Here is a 23610-nt window from a genome sequence, read left to right as displayed (position 1 = left end):
CCTAAAATTGGTTACTCTACTTAATCCAGGCCTTATAAAAGCAACACCTGAGGACAAGAGCTCAGCTCTCTTCTCTGCCAGTGCAGACCTCAGAAGATCGAGGCCTGCGTGGGTGTTACCCTTTGGGCCTTGGGAAGAAGACCTGAGTATAACACTGTTGGCTTCCCAGTTCTCTGTCTGCATTCATTGGCCCTGTCCACTGTCTCTTGCTGGTACCATATTTGCAATACCTCCAGCCTCAACAGAAGCTACCACTCACTGAGGCAGCTTGTTGGGTTCCCAGTGGCGAGGATGCCTGAGTGCTTTCTTTCTTCCACTGGTTTTCACTGTAAATGTGCTGTCTCAGTTGCTGTCCCAGGTGAGTAGGCTTTTGAGAGCTGGCTTGGGAACCAAACCACCATTTATCTCATGGTTCCTATGAGAAAGAAGCTTCCAAGGACCAGACATTCAAATGAAAAGAGTATTTTTCTTTTGAAAAATACACAGCTCACCTGTAAGTTAGGATCTGTAAGATCTGTAATGTAATAAGAGTGAGAACACCAGACAGGTTAAAAAAAACAACAAAAAAAAGCCTCCTTGGTTCTGAAATGAGGGTATTCGTTGTGCAGAACATCTCAACCTTGGGGGAGGGGCATCTTGGTGAGGGTGTCTTTTTTTTCTTTTTCCTTGGAGTTATTTGTACCATGGTGGCATTGTAGAATCCTTGGAGACTTAAGGATTAAAGAAATTAATGAAGTCAGTTTGATGGTAAGATTCATTTCTCAGCCTCTTCTTTTAAATTCATTGTGTTTTCTCTTTTTCATTTAAGATATACTTTGAGACTGTATCCCCAACTTGTTTCCCAAATGGCTATATTACTGAGAACTCAGACCCAAGCACAATACCAGAGCTGCAGGAGAGAGAGATGTGGGAGGGTCAAGGTAGGAGGTGCCTCCGGGGATGCTCATGAGTGGAAGTGATGACCTCCTAATAGTCTCCTGGCCTTTCCCTACCACTGATTCCCCTCAACTTCTACCCACCTTCCACATGAGCAAAAGGCTCTGTGTCTCTCATAGCTGCATCTGACCCTCTGGCCCTAGTCAGTTTACCTTCCTGGGAGGCTCATCAGTTCTGGGACTCCAAAAAGTACAGTGAATCCCTACCCAATCCCAGGAACCAGTCAGAAAAACCTGGTCACTAACAGACAACAGTTTCTTTACCAAGGGCAATTTTGCTAAGCATATTTATTTTCCCTCTCCAGAAACCTTCAGCACTAAATGTGCTGGTATTTCCACCTAAGAATAAATTTAACTGAAAAAATGAGCAGAAGGATGAGCAAGAATACAAATACTACAATAAAGAAAATGCCCACGCCCGTAATCCCACAGTGCAGTTTGACGTCGGACAGTTTCACTCCCCTTAAAGATGGGGGATTTGCACACGTAGTCTCCTCCGAGTCCTCAAGTTTATGTAGATTTTCTTTGTACCATGTTATGAAATGAATATTTGAGCAAGTGCAGTCCAGGGGATTGTGACTTAAATTGATGATGCTCTGCTGAGACAAGGCAGGGAGGAGATGAGGTGGGATGATGCGAATGTTATTGGAGGCCATATTGAGGTAGAGCCCCTTAAGATGGCTAAGAGCGTCCATGCTGTCTCCTGTCAGGCTGTTGTGGCTCAAGTCTAAGTGGTTCACGTTCCTAAGGCCGTGGAATGCTTGCTGGTCTATGGAGAGGAGATTACAGGAGGATAAAATCAGAATCTCCAAGCTGCCTACCATCTGAAGTAGGTTGGTCTTTGAGATGCTCCCATCTTGAAAGGAATTCCCTTGTAAATTCAGATGCCGGAGATCCTGCAGGCCTGCTAGGAGGTGCTGATTGCTGGTATCAAGGAGGCAGTGAGAGAGATTCAGAACCCGCAGGAGATGGAGGTTTTGAAAAGGGCTGTGTGGAGCCTTAACATGTAGGTGGGTAAATGCCACATCCAGGAGTTCTAGCTGAGGGCATTCTTTGAACGCCTGATCCTCGAGACCAAGGGGCTCATTGTAGCTCAGGTTTAAGTATTGCAGATGGCGCAGGTTTTTGAGTTGCAGATTGCAACAGTCAGAAGCCTCGATATCACTGTGGCTTAAATCAAGTTTCTGAAGATTTTCTAGTTTTTCTAAACATCTAGTGCCGAGGTCAAGTTTCCTCATGTTGCCTTTGATATAAAGGTCCCTAAGGGACGGGAAACTGGCAGCATTGATTTGACACAATTGATCAAAACTATTTGCATTGAGAACTAATTTCTTGAGAGAGTTCATACCCTCAATCCCAGAAGGCAATCCATTCAAGTGAGCTGCTGTCAGATCCAACTCCTGGACTCGAGTGAAGCACCGAAATGTGGACGATGATAAGTCAGAGAAACGGTGCTTTTGTAAGTTGATGCTCTCAACAGACATGTCACAAAGTCCCTCAAATGTGGCTGAAGTGAGATATTGGTCATCAGTGTCCTCAAATGTCCCCAGCCAAAGAGACTGAAGAGTAGAGTTCTGTAGACCTTTAAATATAATAAATAAGTTGAGAGACCCTCCAAATTTCAAACTTTGAAAGATCTTTGAACTGAAAGCCCCGGGTTCAATGCCTTTAATGTCATTGCCGTTGAAGTTAAGGCTTAGGTTGGTGGCCTGTTCCAGAGAATTGGTGTCTTTTCTAGAGATGTAGTGTATAGCATTATTCTGAAAATCCAGGACTTTCAGATTCTGTGTTGGGAAGTTTTCTGGGAGATTAATGGAGGAAATATGGTTGCTTCCAAGATGCAAACTTTCCAAATTTTCCAGGTTGTGCACTGGGATAAACTCGAGATTGGATATTCCTGTTTGGGTTAAGAAAAGATGCTTCAGGAACTTGGGCCCGGTAAGTGATGTTTCTGCCATGAATATCAGGGGATTTCCAGTTAACACAATGGTGTTCAGTTGATGATGGCTTTGAAAAGTGTCTTCATGTACCCAGTTAATCTGGCACCTTAAAAAGATAAGAGTGTTTAAGAAGAATTAATTAAGGAAAAGAGAAAAATTCTATTTTAAGTTGAATTCTCAGAGATTTGTGTTTGGAACAATTAGTAGTTTGTAGACAAAATTAAACTATTATTTACTGTTACAAGTAATATAAAATATGTCATAAAATACATAATGTATAACATGATATATAAAATATGTTATCTATGCCATCCTGGGCAAGTCACAACTTTTCTCAACCTCTGTTTTTTCTTCTATAAAGTATAGCAAACAATGATTGCTTTGTAGAATGGTTGTGATTCAAATGATGAAAATGGAACTCGAGGTTCAGAGAAAACTCATCCTGATATTATACCTCAAAATACTGCACTATACACCCACACACAGACACACACAGAGCTCCCCTGGAGGTCAGTAAGTGAATGGTTTAGAGATGCAGTGTCAAAAGGAAGCTTGAAACCATAGGACCAAATTCTGGAGCTAGCTGTGTCGTATCTGTCAATATCTGCTGATCCTTGGTGGCCTAGAGTCCAGATTTTAATGAGCCGCACAGCCCAGTGGCAGGAGACAAAGCTTTGGGCTAAGAATAGGAGGTCTTTTCAAAAACCTGAAGACTACCAAGACCCTCAAGGGATCCTTTCAGTGGGTGAACTTAAAAAAGAAAACTCACCGAGGGAGACTTTGAGGATCTATGTTTATCTTGACCTTGCTTCTGGGTAGAAAAACAGGAAGAACAACAAGAAAAACATCCTCTGAGATTCTCTAACCACCACCAGCTTCCACCTATGAAAACTCTAGCCTGAGTTTACACTGTCTCTGTGGACTTCCCCACAGAAACCCAAATGGACGATTTAGCTTAAAACAGTTCCAAAATGGTAGTGATTTCAGGTAACGAGCAGGTGAAAAGATTTACATAAAAACCATTCCACTTTACATAAAAGTAAAGGGAATAATACAGTGAATTTCCATATATATGTATCACACAGTTCTCATCATTTTGCCGTAGTCATTTCTTCTTCTATACCTACTTCTCTCTCTTAAATTAAGTCAAATCCTAGGTGTCTATACATATTTCAGTATGCATTTCAAAAAAATAAAAGGCTTATTTTCTTTAGGCATGATGCCATCGTCACACATACCAATATTAATAGTTCATTGGTATTATCTAGTTCAAGGAAACATTTTAAAGAAAGATTTATACAAAGTTCTACATGATAAATTCTCAAAATAAAAATTAACTAAACACATAAGGAAAACACACTAGCCAAAGTCAGCCAAAAAAAAAAGCTCTACAGAATCAGATTTAAAAAGGCAGCAGATGCCAGAGTTATCAGATATATCTGATAAAGTATACATATATATGTGTGTGTGTGTATGCAATATATGTATAAGATGTATAAAGAATAGATAGCATATTCAAAAGCAGAGACATTACTTTGCCAACAAAGGTTCGTCTAGTCAAGGCTATGGTTTTTCCTGTGGTCATGTATGGATGTGAGAGTTGGACTGTGAAGAAGGCTGAGCACCGAAGAATTGATGCTTTTGAACTGTGGTGTTGGAGAAGACTCTTGAGAGTCCCTTGGACTGCAAGGAGATCCAACCAGTCCATTCTGAAGGAGATCAGCCCTGGGATTTCTTTGGAAGGAATGATGCTAAAGCTGAAACTCCAGTACTTTGGCCACCTCATGCGAAGAGTTGACTCATTGGAAAAGACTCTGATGCTGGGAGGAATTGGGGGCAAGAGGAGAAGGGGATGACAGAGGATGAGATGGCTGGATGGCATCACTGACTCAATGGACGTGAGTCTGAGTGAACTCCGGGAGTTGGTGATGGACAGGGAGGCCTGGCGTGCTGCAATTCATGGGGTCGCAAAGAGTCGAACACGACTGAGCGACTGATCTGATCTGATCTGTTAAAGAATAGATGATAAAGCTTATATGTATTATCATATCATTATAAATACACTATGTCAAACATGCTTGATATGCTTAAAGGAAATAGTAAGAACCAAAAGTACGATAAATGAAAAAATATTAAAACTGACCTCCTATATTTGTAAAATAAAAAGTAAATGATATTAAAATGAGAAAAGTTAATAATTGAAATTAGAAAACCAATGGATAGCTTATACAAGAGATTAAACACAGCTAAAGAGGATATTAATAGACTAGAAGTAGCCAAAATTAAAAAAAAATGAGTTGGAAAACAATAAAGAGATATTAAGATATATAAAAGACAGTTAAGATGATGCAATATAAGTCTAATCAGAGATCCAAAGATGATACAAGGGTGAGTGGGAGCAAACCAGAGTTCAAATGGATAGTGGCTAGAATATTTTAAAACTGATGAAAGACACCAAACTCAGATTCAAGGAGCCTGACAATCTACACAACGCATCACTGTGATATTGTAGAATTCCAAGGACAAAGAGAAGCTATTGAGAATATCCAGAGAAGAAAAGACAGATATTTAACATATGAACAATGACTGGACAGATAGATGACCTCCCAGCAGCAACAATGGGAGCCTGGAATGATAATCTTGAAGGGCTGAGAACAAAACTACGGTCAGCCTAGACAGTTGCCAGAGAGCGATGACATAGGCCAGAAAACGTTATCTTGCAAGAATCAGAGTGAAATAAAAATATTTTCAGAAAATAAAGAACTGAGGAAGTTGACTGATAACAGACAGTAACCAAAGAAGTGAAATGTCTAAAAAGGAAAAGAATTCCAGAGAGGAAGCTCTGAAAAGCAAGACAGAAGAATGAGCAAAGGGCAAAGAAAGCAAACTGGTAAAGCTAAGGAAACAGCAACTGTGTAAGGTCATGAAAACAGTGCCTCATTTGTAGCCAGATACAGGGTGGGGAGGGGAGCAGAGGGAGGAGGACCTTAGAAAGTATGAGGTCCCATTTTTATCACTTTTTGAAAATAGCAGAAGAGGAAACTGAGAGTCGTCTAGTTATGAAAGCTCTCCTGGCCTAATACTTCTTAAAAAGTCAAACTCTTCTCATGTGAGAATGAGAAATATTAAAAGAGAAAGTAAATTCTGGACTGGGAGTCAGGAGAGCAAAAGTCCCAGTTTCCTTCCTGTGTGAATTTAAGCAGGCTCGCAAAATCTCCTTGAGCCTCTGTTTTCCCATCTAACGCGGGTGGAATGGCAGCATTTACCATGCCTGCCGCCCAGTAGTGGTCATGCGGATGTGACTGTATAGTCTTATGGATGTGAAAGGACTTTCCTGGTGGATCAGTGGTAAAGAATCCACCTGCAATGCAAAAGAGTCAGGAGACACGGGTTCGATCCCTGGGTGGGGAAGATCCCCTGGAGGAGGAAATGGCAACCCACTCCAGTATTCTTGCCTGGGAAGTTCCTCGGACAGAGGAGCCTGGTGGGCTACAGTCCATGGGGTCACAAAAGAGTTGGACATAACTTAGTGACTGAACAGCAGCAAAGGATGTGAATATGCTCCTGCTCTGCAGAAGCTTCAGTTGAAGGACCAAGGTAGAAGAAATGGAACTTGGGCAAGAGTAGCAGGCTCCATCCACATACGGAGCCCTCCCCCAACTTACACACATACACACACACCCCAGCTGCATTTCTCTCTTGCTCTATCCCTTTATTTTCTTCTGGCACTTCTGCCCGCTGGCTCAGAAGCCCTGGGTCAGCATTTAGAATCTTCATCCTGCCTCTAAAACCAATTTTCATGAAAAAAGTTAGTAGACGGTGTATATATCTCCTCTAACTTTTTTCTTAACATGTCACACCCATTCATAATCAACTCTCCTAAAATATAGTCTGATGTGACATCTGATTTAGTACAAGATTATTTTCAGTTGTGTTATTGATATTCCTTCGACCTTCTTAAACAGCACTGCAGACACAATCTATTTTGAGAATAAGCCACTTTCCTCCCCACTGATTGGTGCTTATTTAAATTATATTTCACCTGTGTAAAAATATTTCATGGGAAGGGGTAAACACGCAGAATAAGCAGGTTGTCCTGCTCCCCAAAGGAAGGTCCTGGAAACAGTTTGAATGCATATTGTGTTTTGACCTAAGTAAAACATCAAGCACACACAAAAAACTCAGATACAAACCTGGTCAAATCCAAAAAGATAAGATTTATGAGCCTGCTGAAGGTTGTATTTTGAATTGTAGGCAAGAAGTTGAAGCTGAATTCCAAAACTTCTGTTGTGTTTGGTAGAGTGTCAGGAATTTCTCTGAGACCTAAATTTTCACAGTTGTATGTCCTGTTGCCTTCTTTCTGAGAAGAGAACAGTGTGAGCCAATATCAGACAGTGTATTTACTGGCTTTCTAGTAAAACAACAGGTTTTATCCTTTGGGCAGAGGTCTCATTTCTAGGAATCTTCACCAAATAAAATACTTGGAAAAGCACAAAATGACTATGCATAACATTATTCATTGTGGTATTTTTTACAATAGCAAAAGGTTGGCAATAACCAGATTATCTATCCATATAGGCCAGTTGAAATATGTACATTCACAAAATGGAACCCTGTGTAGCTAAAAAAGGACTAAATACAATCTTCATAAATAATCATAATGGAGTGATATGCAGGTTAATTGTAAAGTGAAAAAAATCAAGATGTAGACATCTGTTAGTATATGGTGCATATAAGATGTAGTATACCGTATGATCCCTAGGGAAAGTACGTGTGCATTTTCTTACGTTTACAAAAAGAAACAGGGGAGGTGAACCCTAAACTGGCTATATTTAAGGGAAGGGAAGGAAGCAGATTGAGGTGTGGTGATAAAAACAAGCCTTTTCTGAACATAATTTTATAGTTTTGATTTTGGATGCATAAAAATGTTTTTTTTTCCTTCATTTTGAAACAAATACATCAACTCTAGTGTCAACAAAAGAAGACAACCAGATATTGCACACTTTGTGATGTGATGCAGCTTGAAGTACGGAGCTTCCCAGGTGGCACTAGTGGGAAAGAATCCACCTGCAAATGCAGGAGACATAAGAGATGTGGGTTCCTGGGTGATCTTCCTGGGTGGGGAAGATCTCCTGGAAAAGGAAATGGCAACCCACTGCAGTATTCTTGCCTGGAGAATCCCTGGACTGAGGAGCCTGGCAGGCTACAGTCTATGGAGCTGAAATGACACAATTGAGTGAGTAATACTTTCTTCACTTCCGGCACTTCTTTAGATTCTGATTCAAATAAGGCATTTGGGAAAACATTGTCAGGGAATTTCAAATGAGGACAGGACATTATAGAATATTAAAGAACTGCAAATTTTGTTAATGATAATGACCTTGTAATTATGTAGGAGAGATGTTCTTATTTTGAGTTACTTTTTGAAGGTTTTAGAGGCAAAATGACATGATGGTGGAGATTTGCTTTGAAATACTTTGGCAAAAAAGGAGAGAGTGGATGGAGGAAATTAGTAGCCAAAATGTTGGTGGTTGCTGAATGTGGAGTGAGCCCATTCACAAGGTTCCCTATAACTAACCATTTTTGTATATATTTAGAAATTTTCTTAATGTTTAAAAAAGAAAAGAACTAGCAGCATGGCACAGACCTTAGGTCATAAGGTCTTATAATCTTGAAGTATGACTCAGTTTAGGCTCCCTGAACTGCAGGCTGCTGATACCAGACCCAGCATAGGGCACAGCTCTGCACGTAAATTCAGAGGACTTCCTCATGCTGGGTCCCACATGCTAATGTGAGAGTCAGGTGTTCTCACATCTGCTGCTTACTGCTTGCTAGATGTGCTGACTCAAGTTACAGATCTTGGACTAAGCAGGTAAAAATGTGAAGGGGTTCTTTAGAGGCCCTTAGAATTATGGGCTCATAAATTTATTTGGCTGATGCCTTAGGATAAAGGGTGGTGGGACAGGTCTGAAGGTCTGGTGGGGTATATATTGCATGGGGAGGCTCCAGGGAAAGAAAGAAATGCTTCTCCATGAGAAGTACAACTTGGAGACACAAAGAAGATAGACATTCCAGGACCATGGGCCATCTCTCAGCTCATCTCAGGCTCCATGTGATTTCCTCACACCTTTCAGGCACTACTTTCTCCAGGCCACGTGGTGTCCTCACCAGAGGCCCCACTGAGACTGCCCCAGATAGGGAATGGCCTGCCCCATTGAAATCTGCATCAGCAGCTTTCCTCATGCTTAGTTGCAAACGAGTCTGCTTAACTGCACACAGAAGATGGGACACATCTGCCTTTACCCTGACGTGCCTTGATTTAGAGGTGTCGCCATTTTAATTGCTTTTTGCCTTACTCACTCTCCGACTTCTGCTTAGCCAGGCCCTTTTTTTAAAGCAAAACTGAGAATGTTCATTTACAGGAAATCACTGGTTTTCTTCTACATGAAAGTGTTAGTCACTCAGTCGTGTCCGACTCTTTGTGACCCCATGGACTGTAGCCAACCAGGCTCCTCTGTCCATGGAATTTTTGAGGCAAGAATACTGGAGTGGGTTGCCATACCTTTCTCCAGGGGATCTTTCTGACCCAGGGGTCAAACCCAGGTCTCCTGCATTGCAGGCAGATTCTTTACCGTCTGAGCTACCAAAGAAGTCCAGTTTTCTTCTATGTTGTGACAATGTTACAAAGTCACCAATGAAAATGCCATATTTATAATCCCTTGTCATCCATAATTGTTTCATAGACCAAAAGTCCTTCAGGCACTGCCACAAATCCACAGAATGCCCTTGAAATGCACACTTGGCCTTTAAAATATATTTGACTAACTGGTGAGGGAAAACACACGCTGTGAGATCCCTCTTGGTCCCCATGAAGAGAGAAGACCCAGGGAGAAGATGTATGTGCACCTTCTGAGGTTCAGATTGGCTTTGAGGAGACCCATTTTTCTTTTCTGATCTCTGGCATCACTGACGTCGTAAATACATGGAGAAATGGGGCCTTCCCTCAGTTGGTCTTGCTCTGTTCTGCCCCTGCAGTAAAAGGCTCGGCATTGGCAATTCCCTCCTTTTCCAGAATATATACATTTCTGTGACAACTAAATTACTCCTCTTGTATGCTTCACTAAGCACTTCACTGCGTTAATGTGATCCCAAAAGTTGAAAGGGAGTATGAGCTCTCCTGAACCACTGACCTAGCAAATGGAAAGGAATAGCTCAGTTTCAACCCAGTGAAAACCCGAGAGCCAGGGCACAACCCTTCCCAGGAGGACTGAGAAGCTCACTGGGAGCCTGGGTTGTAACATTCAATAATCTCTAGTTAGGTAAACTGCAATGAATTATCTGCCCTTGATTCCTAAGGAATGAGGCAAATGATAAGAACTCATAAGAAAATTTGAAAACCAAGCGCATTTCAGAAACTATTCTGGGTTCCTCACCATGGCTTTTACATCACATTTCTGTTCAATCATTGTCTCTCATTTCCACATCTCTTCTGTCTCCTTTAATCTGAGCAGATTCTTCAGCCTTTCATGATCTCTACTGACACTGATTAATTTTTTAAAGAATTCTGGCTAGTAGTTTGCAGAATGTTCCTTCTCTGTGGTTTGTTTCCTCATGATTTGATTCAGGTTATACACTGTTTGTAAAACTGTATCAGTGAGATTGTGTCTTTCTCGCTGACAGTTTTCACAGCGAAACTTCCTCACAGTGAGCTCCCATAGCATAGCACAGGATTCCTGGGCAGCAGACTGATACTAGACAGGAACCTGAAAGGGTGGGGTGTAGAAGAGAAATCCTGTGTCCCAGCGATGTGGTCACTGCCCCTGTGCTCAGGGCTGGGTCACCTGTGAGGACCACATGTTCAGTTGCTTTTCTAGGCAGATACCCACCACTGCTTTTGCAGCCCCTTTGGTTTCTTTGAGCCCCACGTGACCACTTTCTATAAACCCAGACTTTGTTGCTAGACCTCAGTCCGGGGTCAGTTTCTCACTCTTCTGCTTTGGCCATTCCACTGCAGTCTGGACCCTTCTGGATGTGAACTTACGCAGGGCTGAGGCAAAGCCCCATGGTATTCAGGACAACTGACCCATGCCCACCTCTATTCCAGTCACGGGCATTTGCACTGGGACCCACGCCCATCCCTTTGTCTCCAGCTCCACCTCAGAGCGGTGCCATTACACAGAGTGGTGCCATTACACAGAGCGGGGCGCCCAAGTGCTCCATCTGTGTCTGCAATCCCTTTTCCCTCCAGGTACTCATTTGCATTTTTTCAATCATGATCTTATTTTGCTTCTTCCTGCTGTATCTCTGACTCCCTCCCACCCCACAGTATTTCTCTCCTCACAAGTGCTGAGATCATTTCTGACTTCAGATTCTCTGAGTTTCACACACGCACTGATTCCCATGTGTTTGGCTGCCTCCTCTGCACTTGGCACCTGCAGCAGCAGCCAGCTCCCCCAGACATGGGGAATCTGGGACACTGAACTCCAACCTTCCCTTGCTAATCACTTCTCTCTATCCAGAGACAGCAATTTGACTGAGTCAAATCCCAGAGTAACAGTTACTCTCTGCAAATAAACACTCTGAAGAGGTCACATCCCTAAAATTCTATTGTCAATCTGACTCCAGGCAAAGGGCACTCAGATTAAAAGAAGTTCACTTTCTGTTTGTCTTGAGGCAGACTGCCTGGGTTCACATCCCAGCTCTCAACTACCAAGCTGTGTTCTCTGAGCCTCCTGTTTTGCTCAGCTATGGATTGAGGACAATAACCTCTCTTGGTAGACCAGCTCTGAGGATTAACGAGGTAATATACATCAAGCGCCCACAAGAAAAGTCAGCATTTCCCTGGATCATTGAAACATCATTGTCATTGTCTAGAGTTATGGGAAGCCCCTGTATCATGAACTTGGAGTTCTCTTAAAACAGAGCTTTACTAAGCACTTTCCCCCATACCTGGACATGAAGGATTGTCTCCTACTGTGGGTTTGAGGGGACTGAATAGTCATCTGGGAAATCAACCCTGAATGTTCATTGGAAGGACTGATTCTAGAGCTCCAATACTTTGGCCACCTGATTCCAAGAGCTGACTCATTGGAAAAGACCCTGATGCTGGGAAAGATTGAGGGCAGGAGGAGAAGGGGACGACAGAGGATGAGATGGTTTGGATGGCATCACTGACTCAATGGATATGAGTTTGAGAAAACTCTGGGAGATGGTGAAGGACAGGAAGCCTGGTGTGCTACAGTACATGGTGTCGCAAAAAGTTGGATATGACTTAGTGACTGTACAGTGACAAATAGTCACCTGAAAGGAGCAGGCATCCCTATATTCACCAGCAATGATTCAAGAACACATCTAAAATATCACCTGAATCCAAATCACAGAAGGCTGAATTCCAGCTATGGTTTGCGTATTTACCAACCTTCAAAAGCTTGGTCATAGATCTCATTTTATTGCGAAACACACACATCCATACATACATTCCATTTAAACATGGAAGATTCTGTGTGGAGTATTTATTGGCATTCGTTATAATATTTTGAGAATATTTCAGAATTTTTCAAGGTTTGACATTTTTTTCAAACAAAAAGCTTTATTTAAAAATTCATCTTTAATTCATTTAAAAATTCTCTTTTACATCACATGCAAAAGAAATAATAATAAATAATTCCAGATGGACTGTAAATTTACATGTGAAACTTAGAAATACATACAAAATGATAAAAAATGATAAAACATCCAAAAGAAGATATAGGATAATATCGTCACTGCTTTGGGCTGGCAAAAATTTCTTAAACAAAATAGACATTCACTTAAAATAAATAAAAGAAAAATGATAAATCAAGCTATGTTAAAATTAAGGACTTCTGTTTTTAAAAAAAATATTTAGAATGAAAAGGCAAGCCACAGAGTAGGAGAAGATATTTGCAATCTGATAAAGAAACTGTATCCAGAATACATAAAGAACCACTACCAAAAAAAAAAAAAAAAAACCCCAACCAAAAACCTGTGAACAGTCTAAGAGAAAATGGGCCAAAGACTGGAAAAGGCACTTACATGCACAAACACACACACACACACAAATACACAAATATACTCAATTTAATTATCAGGAAAATAATTATCAGGGGCACAGTGAAATGCCCCTACTCATCCATCAGAATAGCTAATGTTCTTAAACAAACAATAGCAAATGTTAGTAAGGCATTGGGGCAACCAGAATGCATATCCACTGCTGGTGAGAATAAATGGATACCAACACATTGAAAACTGGCAATATTTACCAAATATATGTGTACCCTATGATGAAATACATCTACTCCCTGACATATACCTAATAAGTATTTGTTCATTTATTTACTGAAGACCTAGATAAGAATGTGGAGCTTCCAAAGAATCTGCCTGCCAATGCAGGAAATGCAGAAGATGGGTTCTATCCCTGGGTTGGGAAGATCCCCTGGAGGAGGGCGTGGCAACCCACTCCAATATGCTTGCCTGGATAATCCCATGGACAGAGGAGCCTGGTGGGCTACAGTCCATGGGGTCACAAGAAAGTCAGACATGACCCAGCAAACAACAGTAACGCAACAGAATACCAGTGATGGAAACGAGCCCATGGTGGCTGAACATCGTCGATAGATCTCATATGCTTGATACCGAGCAAAATCAGCCAGGTACAGACCAGGTACTCTGATCTCATGTATACAAAACTCAAAAAAGAGGCAAAATCCCTTTTTGGTGATAGAAGTGAGACTACTGGAGGGTCTGAGGGGCTGGTGATCTGGAGGAGACACGAGAGGGCTTCTTAGGTGCTGAGAAGGTTCTGCTTTTTGTTCTGCAGGCTGCTCACATGGATGTGTCCTCTTGGTGAAAACTCATTGAGCTCTGCCCTTAGGGGTGGTAAACTCTTCTGTATGTAAATTTTACTTCAGTAAAAAGTTTACTGAACTCAAAACAGAAGCAAACCCTTGTTTTCAGGACAGGGCCTGAGAAGAAGGCTGTCAATAAGCCAAGGAAAGGGGCCTCGGCAACCTTGCTGACACCTTGATCTTGGAGCTAGCCTGCAGAGTTGTACCCAAGCAGGTTCCTGTTGTTGGAGCCATCTGGTCTCTGGTGCACTATTGTGGCAGATGGAATAATTTCTCCTGGGCACTGTACTTCCTTTTGGTCTGAGTGTGCATCCTGATTCCATCCCAATATCAGATCAACAATGCTTCCCAGGTGGCTCGGGGTAAAGAATCCACCTGCTGATGCAGGAGACGTAGGTTCGACCCCTGGGTCAGGAATATCCCCTGGAGAAGGAAATGGCAACCCACTCCAGTATTCTTTCCTGGAAAATTCCATGGACAGAGGAGGCTGGCAGCCCATGGGGTTGTAAAGAGTTGGACATGACTTACCTTCTGATCATACACGCACCAGACTAACAAGGTCCTATTGCTTTCTGCTCCTAGGCCTTCTTAAAGTCCTGGCTTCTGTTCTTGCTCTTGGCTGGCAGGTCCTTGCCCCACTTTCCCTGATTCTCCTGACCCTGGGTCTTAAGCTCTGCCTTTCTCCACTGAGCTAGTCCTGCCTCTTTTTTGGTCATTCAGCTCCAAACTAGGAAAGCAGCCCACTCAGCCACCGAGACTGACGGTCCTTCCTGTCCACAGCCCTTGTCTGACAGGCCATGTGGGGCTGGATACCTGATGGGATCAGAGGTAAAAGGAGGAAGATGGTAAGAAAATGATCCCTTTTTCTTTCTCTATCTCATCACCCTGCCCAAGAACTTCCTTTGCGTGCGTGATTGCTAAGTCGCTTCCAGTCATGCCCGACTCCTGCAAACCCATGGACTGTAGCCTGCAGGCTGCTCTGTCCATGGGCTTCTCCAGGCAAGAATACTGGAGTGGGTTGCCATGCCCTCCTCCAGGGGATCTTCCCAACCCAAGAATCAAACCCACATCTCTTATGTCTCCTGAATTGGCAGACGGGTTCTCTGTCATTGAGCCACTTGGGAAGCCCTAAGAACTTCCCACAGGTCGATAAACATTGCTGTGGTCCAAACAGAAGGTACAATTTGGCCCTGCTCTCAAATGTTACTCCTATGGGTTAGTGAAACAGGTGGAGGGTCTGACTCGAGGAGAAAGCCAGGTTCATTCAGAGTGATCTTTCTCTTCTCTAAAGCCTGACACAGGTGGTCTTCACTTACCTCCATCCTGAATGCCAGGAAACTGAAGGACTCTTTGGGGAAGTGGCCCTGTGGTGGGAGGTTGGACAAACAGCCCCTTTATGCTAGGAAGCAGGTTTGGAGCTCTGCTCTTTGCACTGGGAACCTGTTGACATTTTTATGACCCAACTGGGATTATTTGGGGGAAATTGTGTGCAGAGGAGAACAACTCTCACCTCTTCCTACTAGGAATCGGTGAGTGCACCTCCCCAGCAGAGCTCTTTGGCTCCTTTTTCACAGCAAAGAAAAAGTTCTACACACCCCATTGCCCTTTTAAAGACAGTGGATATTGGAATGCCAAAGCTCAGATACAACTGCATGCTGAATCTCAACATTTCCAGAAAGTTGAATCTGGACAAAGACAAAGAAGTTGGACTCACCTCAGTGCACTTCGGATCTGAGGAGGGGATGGCTTTACAGCCGGCAGAAATCAGCACAGCCAACAGGAAGCAGCTGACACAGGGAGCCATTCTCAGGACCGAGGCCACCCAGCCTGGTGTGGTTAGCTAGAGTCTGGAGCTGAGAAATTGAATCAAGCTATGACAATCTTGGTAATCTGGCAGCCAGAGAGGTGCTCAGAGGGTAATCTGGGAATAAGAAATGCTCTTGACTGCTCTGCATTTGGTAGCTTTGCACTGCAAAAAAGGGGAAGTCCCTTTTGCATAGGACTCATTCTTGCCAAAAATAGCTGAGCACCCAACCTCAGAATGGCCCAGAGCACTTCTGGCAAACAGGAACCAGTTGTGCAGTGCCCTTGCTCTGGCCACATGGACACTCGGGGCAATGGTTCCTAGTGACCCTCGGCAAGCTTCCAGTCCCTCTCCATGAAAGAAGCTTGTGGGAGCAGGAGGCTGTCCTCATGGAGGACGCCACCTTGTTAGTTAGCCTGGGTGAGTGACCAGGAAAGGGACTGGGGTGCACTGGAAGGGCAGAGCACTCTGTGGGCATGGAGGGAAGTTGCCCTCCAGGGGCACCTGCTGGAGCTGGGAACTAGGGCAAGAGGGAGCAGGGTCATCCCAGAAAGAGGGTGGAGCTGCTGCCTCAGCCTCCTCCGTGGTCCCCACATCTAGTCTCGGTATAGGAGGAAGACAAATCCATCCCATGACCCAGTGATTCAGGTTTGCTGAAGCAGCTACCGTGAAATCCCTTTCCAAGGTGACCCAGGGAAGTAAAGGTCACTGCCATATACAGAGCAGTCCGGCTCAGAGAGAGCAGAGTTAAGGATGTCAGCCTTGGCTCTATTTCTTCTTAGAAATAGCCTTGAAATAGGATTGCAGCTACCCTCATTATGAGGCAAGATACAATAGTGATTAAAGAAAGTTCATTCATTCCTCACTGGGCTGAATTCAGCTGCCTCAAACACTGTCTGTTTTCAGTCCTTCGGCATATAAGAGACACTTGGCATTACTGTCCTCCCATTCCATTTCCAAGAGCCAATTCTTAGCATTGGAGTTCACAACGCCTTGAGGTACCACCATTACTGCGTTACCACCACTAATATGATAATTATAGTAGCTACCGCTTATTGAACACATATTATGTGTCAGATGCTAAGCAGGTTTTCTTTTGTGTATATCTCCTCATCACACATTCTATCAAAGAGGTGCTATTTTCCCCATTTAATAGATGTAGAAACTGATACTTAGAGGAATAAATGACCTCTCCAAGGCCACATGAGCTTCCCTGATGGCTCAATGGGAAAAGAATCTGCCTGCAGGAGACATAGGAGACGCAGGTTCAATCCCTGGTGGGGGGGATCCCTTAGGAAAGGAAATGGCAACCCATTCCAATATTCTTGACTGGGAAATTCCATGGACAGAGGCACCTGGCAGGCTATAGTCCATGGGGCCACAAGAGTCAGACAAGACTGAGTGACTACACACACACACACACACACACGCACGCAAATTGACAGAGGTGGATCTTTCAGATCTAGACAGCTCATTGCAGAGACCGTGCTGTTACTCTGCATGGTTTAAGAAAAAATTCTCTCTCCTGAAAAAGCTGAAATGTGGACAGGTTAAGGAAAGTTCTTCATCCAGAGATTTCAGAGCAGATGTGAATAAAAAGCAAGGGAGGGAGGGTTGGAGACACTACGTACTTGGCTCTGTGCCAGCACTATTACAAATAATTAGACTTTTCTGCCCACCTGTAAAATGTCATCTTCATCAACAGAAGCACCTTCAAAGATGCTTTTGGCAAAATGCCATCCATCCAAGCAAACCCAGACTGATGACAAGCACCTTGCTTTAAAGAAGATATGCATCTAGTGTCATGAAGAGTCTTAGACTGAAAGAAAGTCTACTTCAAAGTCTCAGATCCATCGTTCATCAATGGAGCAAAGCTGGGCAAGTCGTTTAACTTTTCTGAATCTATTTCCCATCTGAATAATAGAACAAGAATTCCAATTCCTGTTCTGTCAATATCACAGGGTAATTATGAGGATCAAATGGGATCATTTACGTGAAAATGCTTTCTTAACCTCAAAGTTCTACATAAATGTGAAGAATGTGAGGCAAAAACTCCTCTGAGTAACCAATTCCAACATCCTGTAAATATCACTCTCAGGAAATTGTCTCCTGCCCCAGAGACATTCAAAAGGCATATTATACTTGCCTTCTTAAAGAAAGGTTTGATGGCTCAGTTAAGACCCTAAGATTTTGTCATTTTCTGAGGCCATGCTATTTGCATATGATTTGCATGTGTTTGCATAATGGATTCTAAAGACTCTCTGCAAGTGTATAAAAGAAAATAAATGAATACGAGTGACCTTCTGCCACAGCATTCAAATCAAATATTCAGGGCACAATACCCTGAAATATGAAATAGATTAAAATTTAAACTATTGCAAACAGATAGGAAGATAGGTTTTAGAGCTTGGAGGCAAGAATGAAACCCTTATTTGGTCCCAAGTTGTAAAGAACCACATACTCTTACAGGTCACCCTATCCAAATGATTTTCAGGCCTGAATTTTCTCCTCCACACCCCTTACCACACCCCTTTCTGTGGACAAAACATACACACTACAGTATCTTCCTGTATTTTCTGAAGTTTCTCTGGTGACAGAAAGCTTACTATCCCCCAACAAATTGTTTTGGCATATTTTGACTTCTTAAAGGATTTTATCTTATACTGACCTACTAAAATCGTTCCTCTTATCTTCTCATAATTGACCTTGTTTCCTCAGGCTGGGAAGACAAGTTCAAGCCCTTTTACTACTTGTCTGTCCTTCAAGTATTTGAATATAGTCATTATGTCCCTGAACTGTCCCATTTCTAGGTTAAAAAATCATTCCTTCAACTGTATCACAAGTTCATGCATTACAGTCCCTAACCATCTGTCTATATGAATATTTTCCAAATCTCCCAAGAAAGGCACTAACTTGAATTCTGGTCCTAGCTTTGCCATTAACTAGTTATGCATTTGGGAAAGTCTGTCTTAATTTCCTTATCAGTAAAATGATGGAGCTGGACTATTTACAAGGCATTTCTCCATCTGAAAAATCTTATCATTCTATTTCCAAACAAAGATTTTATTTTACTTATTTAACAGCCATTGGCTTGAGCCAATAAAACAGAGCTGCTACTGCTAAGTCACTTCAGTCATGTCCGACTCTGTGTGACCCCAGAGACGGCAGCCCACCAGGCCCCGCCGTCCCTGGGATTCTCCAGGCAAGAATACTGGAGTGGGTGGCCATTTCCTTCTCCAAGGCATGAAAGTGAAAAGTCAAAGTGAAGTCATTCAGTCGTGTCCAGCTCTTAGTGACCTCATGAACTGCAGCCTACCAGGCTCCTCCATCCATGGCATTTTCCAGGCAAGAGTACTGGAGTGAGGTGCCATTGCCTTCTCCAAAACAGAGCTACACTGGCTTTTTGTTGACAATTGCTCTTTCTTTACTAATGTAGGTAGGTGGTCTTAACCCTTCTGAGAAAATATAAAAAATAGAGAGGTTTGGCTGGAGCTATGCCCATCATGACTGCTGCAAACTCAATTTATTCACAATGCCTTTGAGGGATGGACTGCCATCACCTGTTATAAGGACCAGTTCTTGCAGAGATATGGAGAGCGATACGAGAAGATGAAAAAAGGCACAGGTAACGCACTTATTTCTACACATTGGTACCCATGTCAGTGGAGAAACAATAGATCTTTGGACTGTAGAAATTTTCATAAAATTCAAGTACCCTTATATTACATATTTACATGTAAACCCCAAGCCATCCTTTGTTGTTATTGTATTGTGTCTTGTTTTCCACCTGATTTCCGTGAAGTTCATCCCTTGGGTCAGCTGTCACCCTATGGGTGACTCCCCACTTTTATGTCTGGGAGGCCCATGTACTCACCTTTGTGTATTTCAAGGCAATTACAGTCTGGGAAGCCATGTGGAGTTCTTATATACCTTGTCTGGCTCTTTCTACCCTTTCTTAGCAATGACTAGGGCTAATTGCTTTTTTTCAAGGGTGTGCAAACCAAAATGTGCTTTTGTGATTCAATTTTAGCAAAGAACTAGATGTTTAATATGTTTCAGCTTATGGGTACCAGTTGGTATTAAACTGTATTTTTTTCCCCTTCTTGTACATTTAGTTTTTGTTCTGCTTTTTGGGGCACGCCTGCTTTCCCCTCTGTCTCCAGATGGTTAAATCTACCTGCATATAAAATTCTCCTTTAACTTGACTATGTAAATGCATTTTATGGTCAGTTTTACTCCTTATCATTATATTTCTCCGTATTTATTTGTGTTACCAAGTTCTTATGACACACGGTTCAGAGTCATAATGGTTGTAAGTTGCCCTCCTTGTCTCTGAGAGTGTGAACAGAGCCCGCAAGCCTGTGAGTCGTGCTGCCTGGATGCTACCTTTGCAGCTGATGGCTCTTGGGAAGCCCCCAGACTAGACAGAACAGACAGTGCTCGTGGGCCTCCTCCACCTGGAGAGGCGACATGGCTCCTCTTATGTCCTGCTTGAGTTCAAGCTCAGTTGTGTCAGAGGCTTCAATATGCCAGCCTTGATCCTGCTGCTCCAGGCTCTTTCTCTGCCATGTAAACTGATGTTACCATTGCCACCACCATGAAAGCAGGCATAGCATCTTCCCATGGCATTGCCAACTCCCCTCCATCACTAAAAACACTCCAAGACTTTTCACGTCTCAGAGCCCAAGGCTTCTTGGCTTTGCACTCAGGGAAAGGGGGTGTTCTTCTTGCCCCACAATTTCTATCTCCCAGAGATGATCAATATTGGAAATACCTACTCCTGTGGGCCGTTATAACAATTAAAAATCTCTCTGATTTGGTACATTTCTCTAAAACTAGATTTCACTATTCTGTGGTCACCCAGTTATGCACAAGTGGTTCTGGAAATATGTGTAACATAATAGAATACTTGTTCGGCTTTAACTTCTAATTAACAGCGAGTGCCATTTACTAACTTCTCTTTCACCTGGTGTATTTTATAAAGGCGAGGATTTTAAATGCATCTTTATGGCTTTTCTCTTAAGCTTTAAATGAATATGATATTAATAGGCAGTGAAATGTGGGGACTAGAGCACAGGTCTGGGAATTGGAATTCTCAGATAAACACTCTGAAATAAAAGTGATCATAATAGTGGTCCATTAACATCAAAAAATTTAAAGCTAAAAATAAACTTCAAAATAACTTAATCCAACCATGCCATTTTCTTTTTCTTTTAAGAATGTAAAAGAAAACATGAATCTAGCATTCTCAAGAGTTGAGATTATTCATATTATTATTAAGTCATTGACTTTTAGGCCTTCTGGAGCATTTTCCACATCCTGTCCCTTGAGATGCTTTTTACTGTGAGTGTAGTATTAGTTTAAGTTCCCACAGCCCTTTAGAGTGAAGCATGGGAGGAAGGGAGTTTGTAAAACAGCAAGAGATAGGCCACAATTTCTGTAAATTCACGCTATGGCCTCCTTTCTTCATCATGGCGGTCCTCAGCGTGTTCTGGCAGCCTGACCGGAAGCGTTTGTTGGGGGTGAGATGACGGTGGTCAGAGGGGAGCATGTTCATTCCTCTGCTCCATGTGTGGCACTGACTTCCTCATGTGAGCACAGGATCTGTAGCACGTAGGAGTGTGTGCAGCACAGAGGAGTTCAACAGCCTTTTTCATCCTCAGACACCGCTACTGATGTGGACAAGCCATTGCCCTCCCAGAGTCTCAGCTTCTGTAGAAGAGAAATACTGTCTGCCCTGCTTCTCTCTCAAGGATGCCTGTGAAAGAAAGGTAACCCATAAAGGACTATAAAGGATTACTTATTATTTCTGATATAAAGCTTATGCATGGTCCCTTGCCCTCATGAAAGTCTGTGTTTTTAAGAAGCACCTCCGCAGAAGGCAAAGTAAAGCTAGGAACAAAAACTAGCAAGACTACAGTCATCTCAAAACTCTGTGAGTCACTGGTTCCAAGACCCCAAGGGAAAGCAACATCCGCAGATGCTCAAGTCTCACATAAAATGGTGTCAGATTTGTATAGAACCTATGACATCTTCCTATATACTTTAAATCATCTCTAGATTAATTATAATGCCCGTCAGTTCAGTTCAGTGGCTCAGTCATGTCTGACTCTTCACAACCCCATGGACTGCAGCATGCCAGTCCTCCCTGTCCTTCACTATGTTCTAGAATTTACTCAAACTCATGTCCATTGAGTCAATGATGCCATTCCACTCCTCTCATCCTCTGTCATCCCCTTCTCCTCCTGCCCTCAATCTTACCCAGCATCAGGGTCTTTTCCAATGAGTTGGCTCTTCACATCAGGTGGCCAAAGTGTTGAAGTTTTAACTTCAGCATCAGTTCTAACAATGAACATTTGGGGTTGATTTCCTTTAGTATTGACTGGTTTGATCTCCTTGCTGTCCAAGGGACTCTCAAAAGTCTTCTCTAGCACCACACTTTGAAAGCATCAATTCTTCAGTGCTCAGCCTTCTTTATGGTCCAACTCTCACATCTTTACATGACTAACCATAGCTTTGACCATTTGACCTTTGTCGACAAAGTGATGTATCTGCTTCTTAATACTCTATGTTTGTCAGCTTTTCTTCCAAGGAGCAAGCATTTTTTAATTTCATGGCTGCAGTCACTGTCCCCAGTGATTTTGGAGCCCAAGAAAATAAAGTCTGTCACTATTTCCATTATTTCCCCATCTATTTGTCATAAAGTGATGGGACCAGATGCCATGACCTTAGTTTTTTGAATGTTGAGTTTTAAGCCAGGTTTTCACTCTCCTCTTTCACCTTCATCAAGAGGCTCTTTAGTTCCTCTTCACTTTCTGCTATTAGAGTGGTATTGTCTGCATATCTGAGGTTATTGATACCTCTCCTGGCAATCTTGTTTGCAGCTTGGGCTTCATCCAGCCTGGCATTTTGCATGATGTACTCTACATAAAAGTTAAATAAGCAGGGTGACTGTATACAACCTCGAAGTACTCCCTTCCCAATTTGGAACTAGTCCATTGTTCCAAGTCTGCTTCTGTTTCTTCTTGATATGCATACAGGTTTCTCAGGAGGCAGGTAAGGTGGTCTGGTATTCCCATCTTTTTAAGATTTTTCTATCTTTTGTTGTGATCCACACAGTCAAAGGCTTTAGCATAGTCAATTAAGCAGAAGTAGATGTTTTTCTGGAATTCCCTTGCTTTTTCTCTGACCCAATGGATGATGGCAATTTGATCTCTGGTTCCTCTGCCTTTTCTAAATCCAGTTTGTACATCTGGAAGTTCTTGGTTCATGTACTGTTGGAGCCTAGCTTGAAGGATTTTGAACATTACCTTGGTGGCTCAGATGGTAAAGAATCCACCTGCAATGTGGGAGACCTGGGTTCGATCCCTGGGTTTGGAAGATCCCCTGGAGAAGGGACTGGCTATCCACTCTAGTATTCTGGCCTGGAGAATTCCATGGACAGAGGAGCCTGGCAAGTTATAGGCCATGGGGTTGCAAAGAGTTGGACACAACTGAGTGACTTTCACTCACTCTCTTGCTGGCATGTGAAATGAGTGCAATTGTGCACTAGTTTGAACATTCTTTGGCATTGCCCTTCTTTGGGATTGGGATGAAAACTGACTTTTTCCAGTCCTGTGGCCACTGCTGAATTTTCCATGTAAATGTTGTGTAAACAATTGCTGGTGTGTGACAAATTCAAGTTTTGCTTTCTGGAATTTTCTAGAATTTTTTCCCAAATATTTTCCATCCATGATTGGTTGAATCCATGAATGCAGTACCTGTGGATATGGGGCTGGTGGCAGGGGGTGTATCTTTATGCTAAAGAATCCACTTGCAATTCAGGAGACCTGGTTTAGATCCCTGGGTTGGGAAGATCCCCTGGAGAAGGGAATGGCAACCCGCTCCAGTATTGTCTGGAGAATTCCATGGACAGAGGAGCCTGGTGGGCTACAGTCCATGGGGTCGCAAAGAGACACGACTAAGTGACAAGCATGCACAGGGATCATTTACTATGTGCTCGGTACTTTTGTAAGCACTTGATGTGCATGATCTCATAAATCTTCAAAGCAACTTGTTGCAGTAGG

General features: G+C 42.7%; 1 protein-coding gene across 1 annotated transcript; it reads right to left on the bottom strand.

Moving 5' to 3' along the window:
- Nucleotides 1-1205: 1205 nt before the first annotated feature.
- Nucleotides 1206-15769, bottom strand: CD180 (CD180 molecule). Its single transcript, XM_027520425.1, has 3 exons — nt 15455-15769; nt 7069-7235; nt 1206-2981 (listed from the first exon to the last, which is right to left on the bottom strand). The coding sequence occupies exons 1-3, from the start codon at nt 15542-15544 to the stop codon at nt 1253-1255; spliced, it is 1986 nt and encodes a 661-aa protein (XP_027376226.1). The 5' UTR covers nt 15545-15769; the 3' UTR covers nt 1206-1252.
- Between the last annotated feature and the right edge of the window lie 7841 nt (nt 15770-23610).

This window comes from Bos indicus x Bos taurus, chromosome 20, assembly GCF_003369695.1.
Source record: "Bos indicus x Bos taurus breed Angus x Brahman F1 hybrid chromosome 20, Bos_hybrid_MaternalHap_v2.0, whole genome shotgun sequence".
NCBI lineage: Eukaryota > Metazoa > Chordata > Mammalia > Artiodactyla > Bovidae > Bos > Bos indicus x Bos taurus.
Note: the sequence above shows the minus strand (reverse complement) of the source record. Positions and strands in the feature narration are given on the sequence as shown.

Excerpts from the sequence above, each read along its gene's own strand:
- CD180 (XM_027520425.1), bottom strand. The coding sequence starts at position 15,544 with ATGGCTCCCTGTGTCAGCTGCTTCCTGTTGGCTGTGCTGATTTCTGCC. Across the intron at positions 7,236-15,454 it reads CAGATCCGAAGTGCACTGAG|AAAGAAGGCAACAGGACATA; the intron begins GTGAGTCCAACT and ends TTCTCTTCTCAG. Across the intron at positions 2,982-7,068 it reads ATCTTTTTGGATTTGACCAG|GTGCCAGATTAACTGGGTAC; the intron begins GTTTGTATCTGA and ends TATCTTTTTAAG.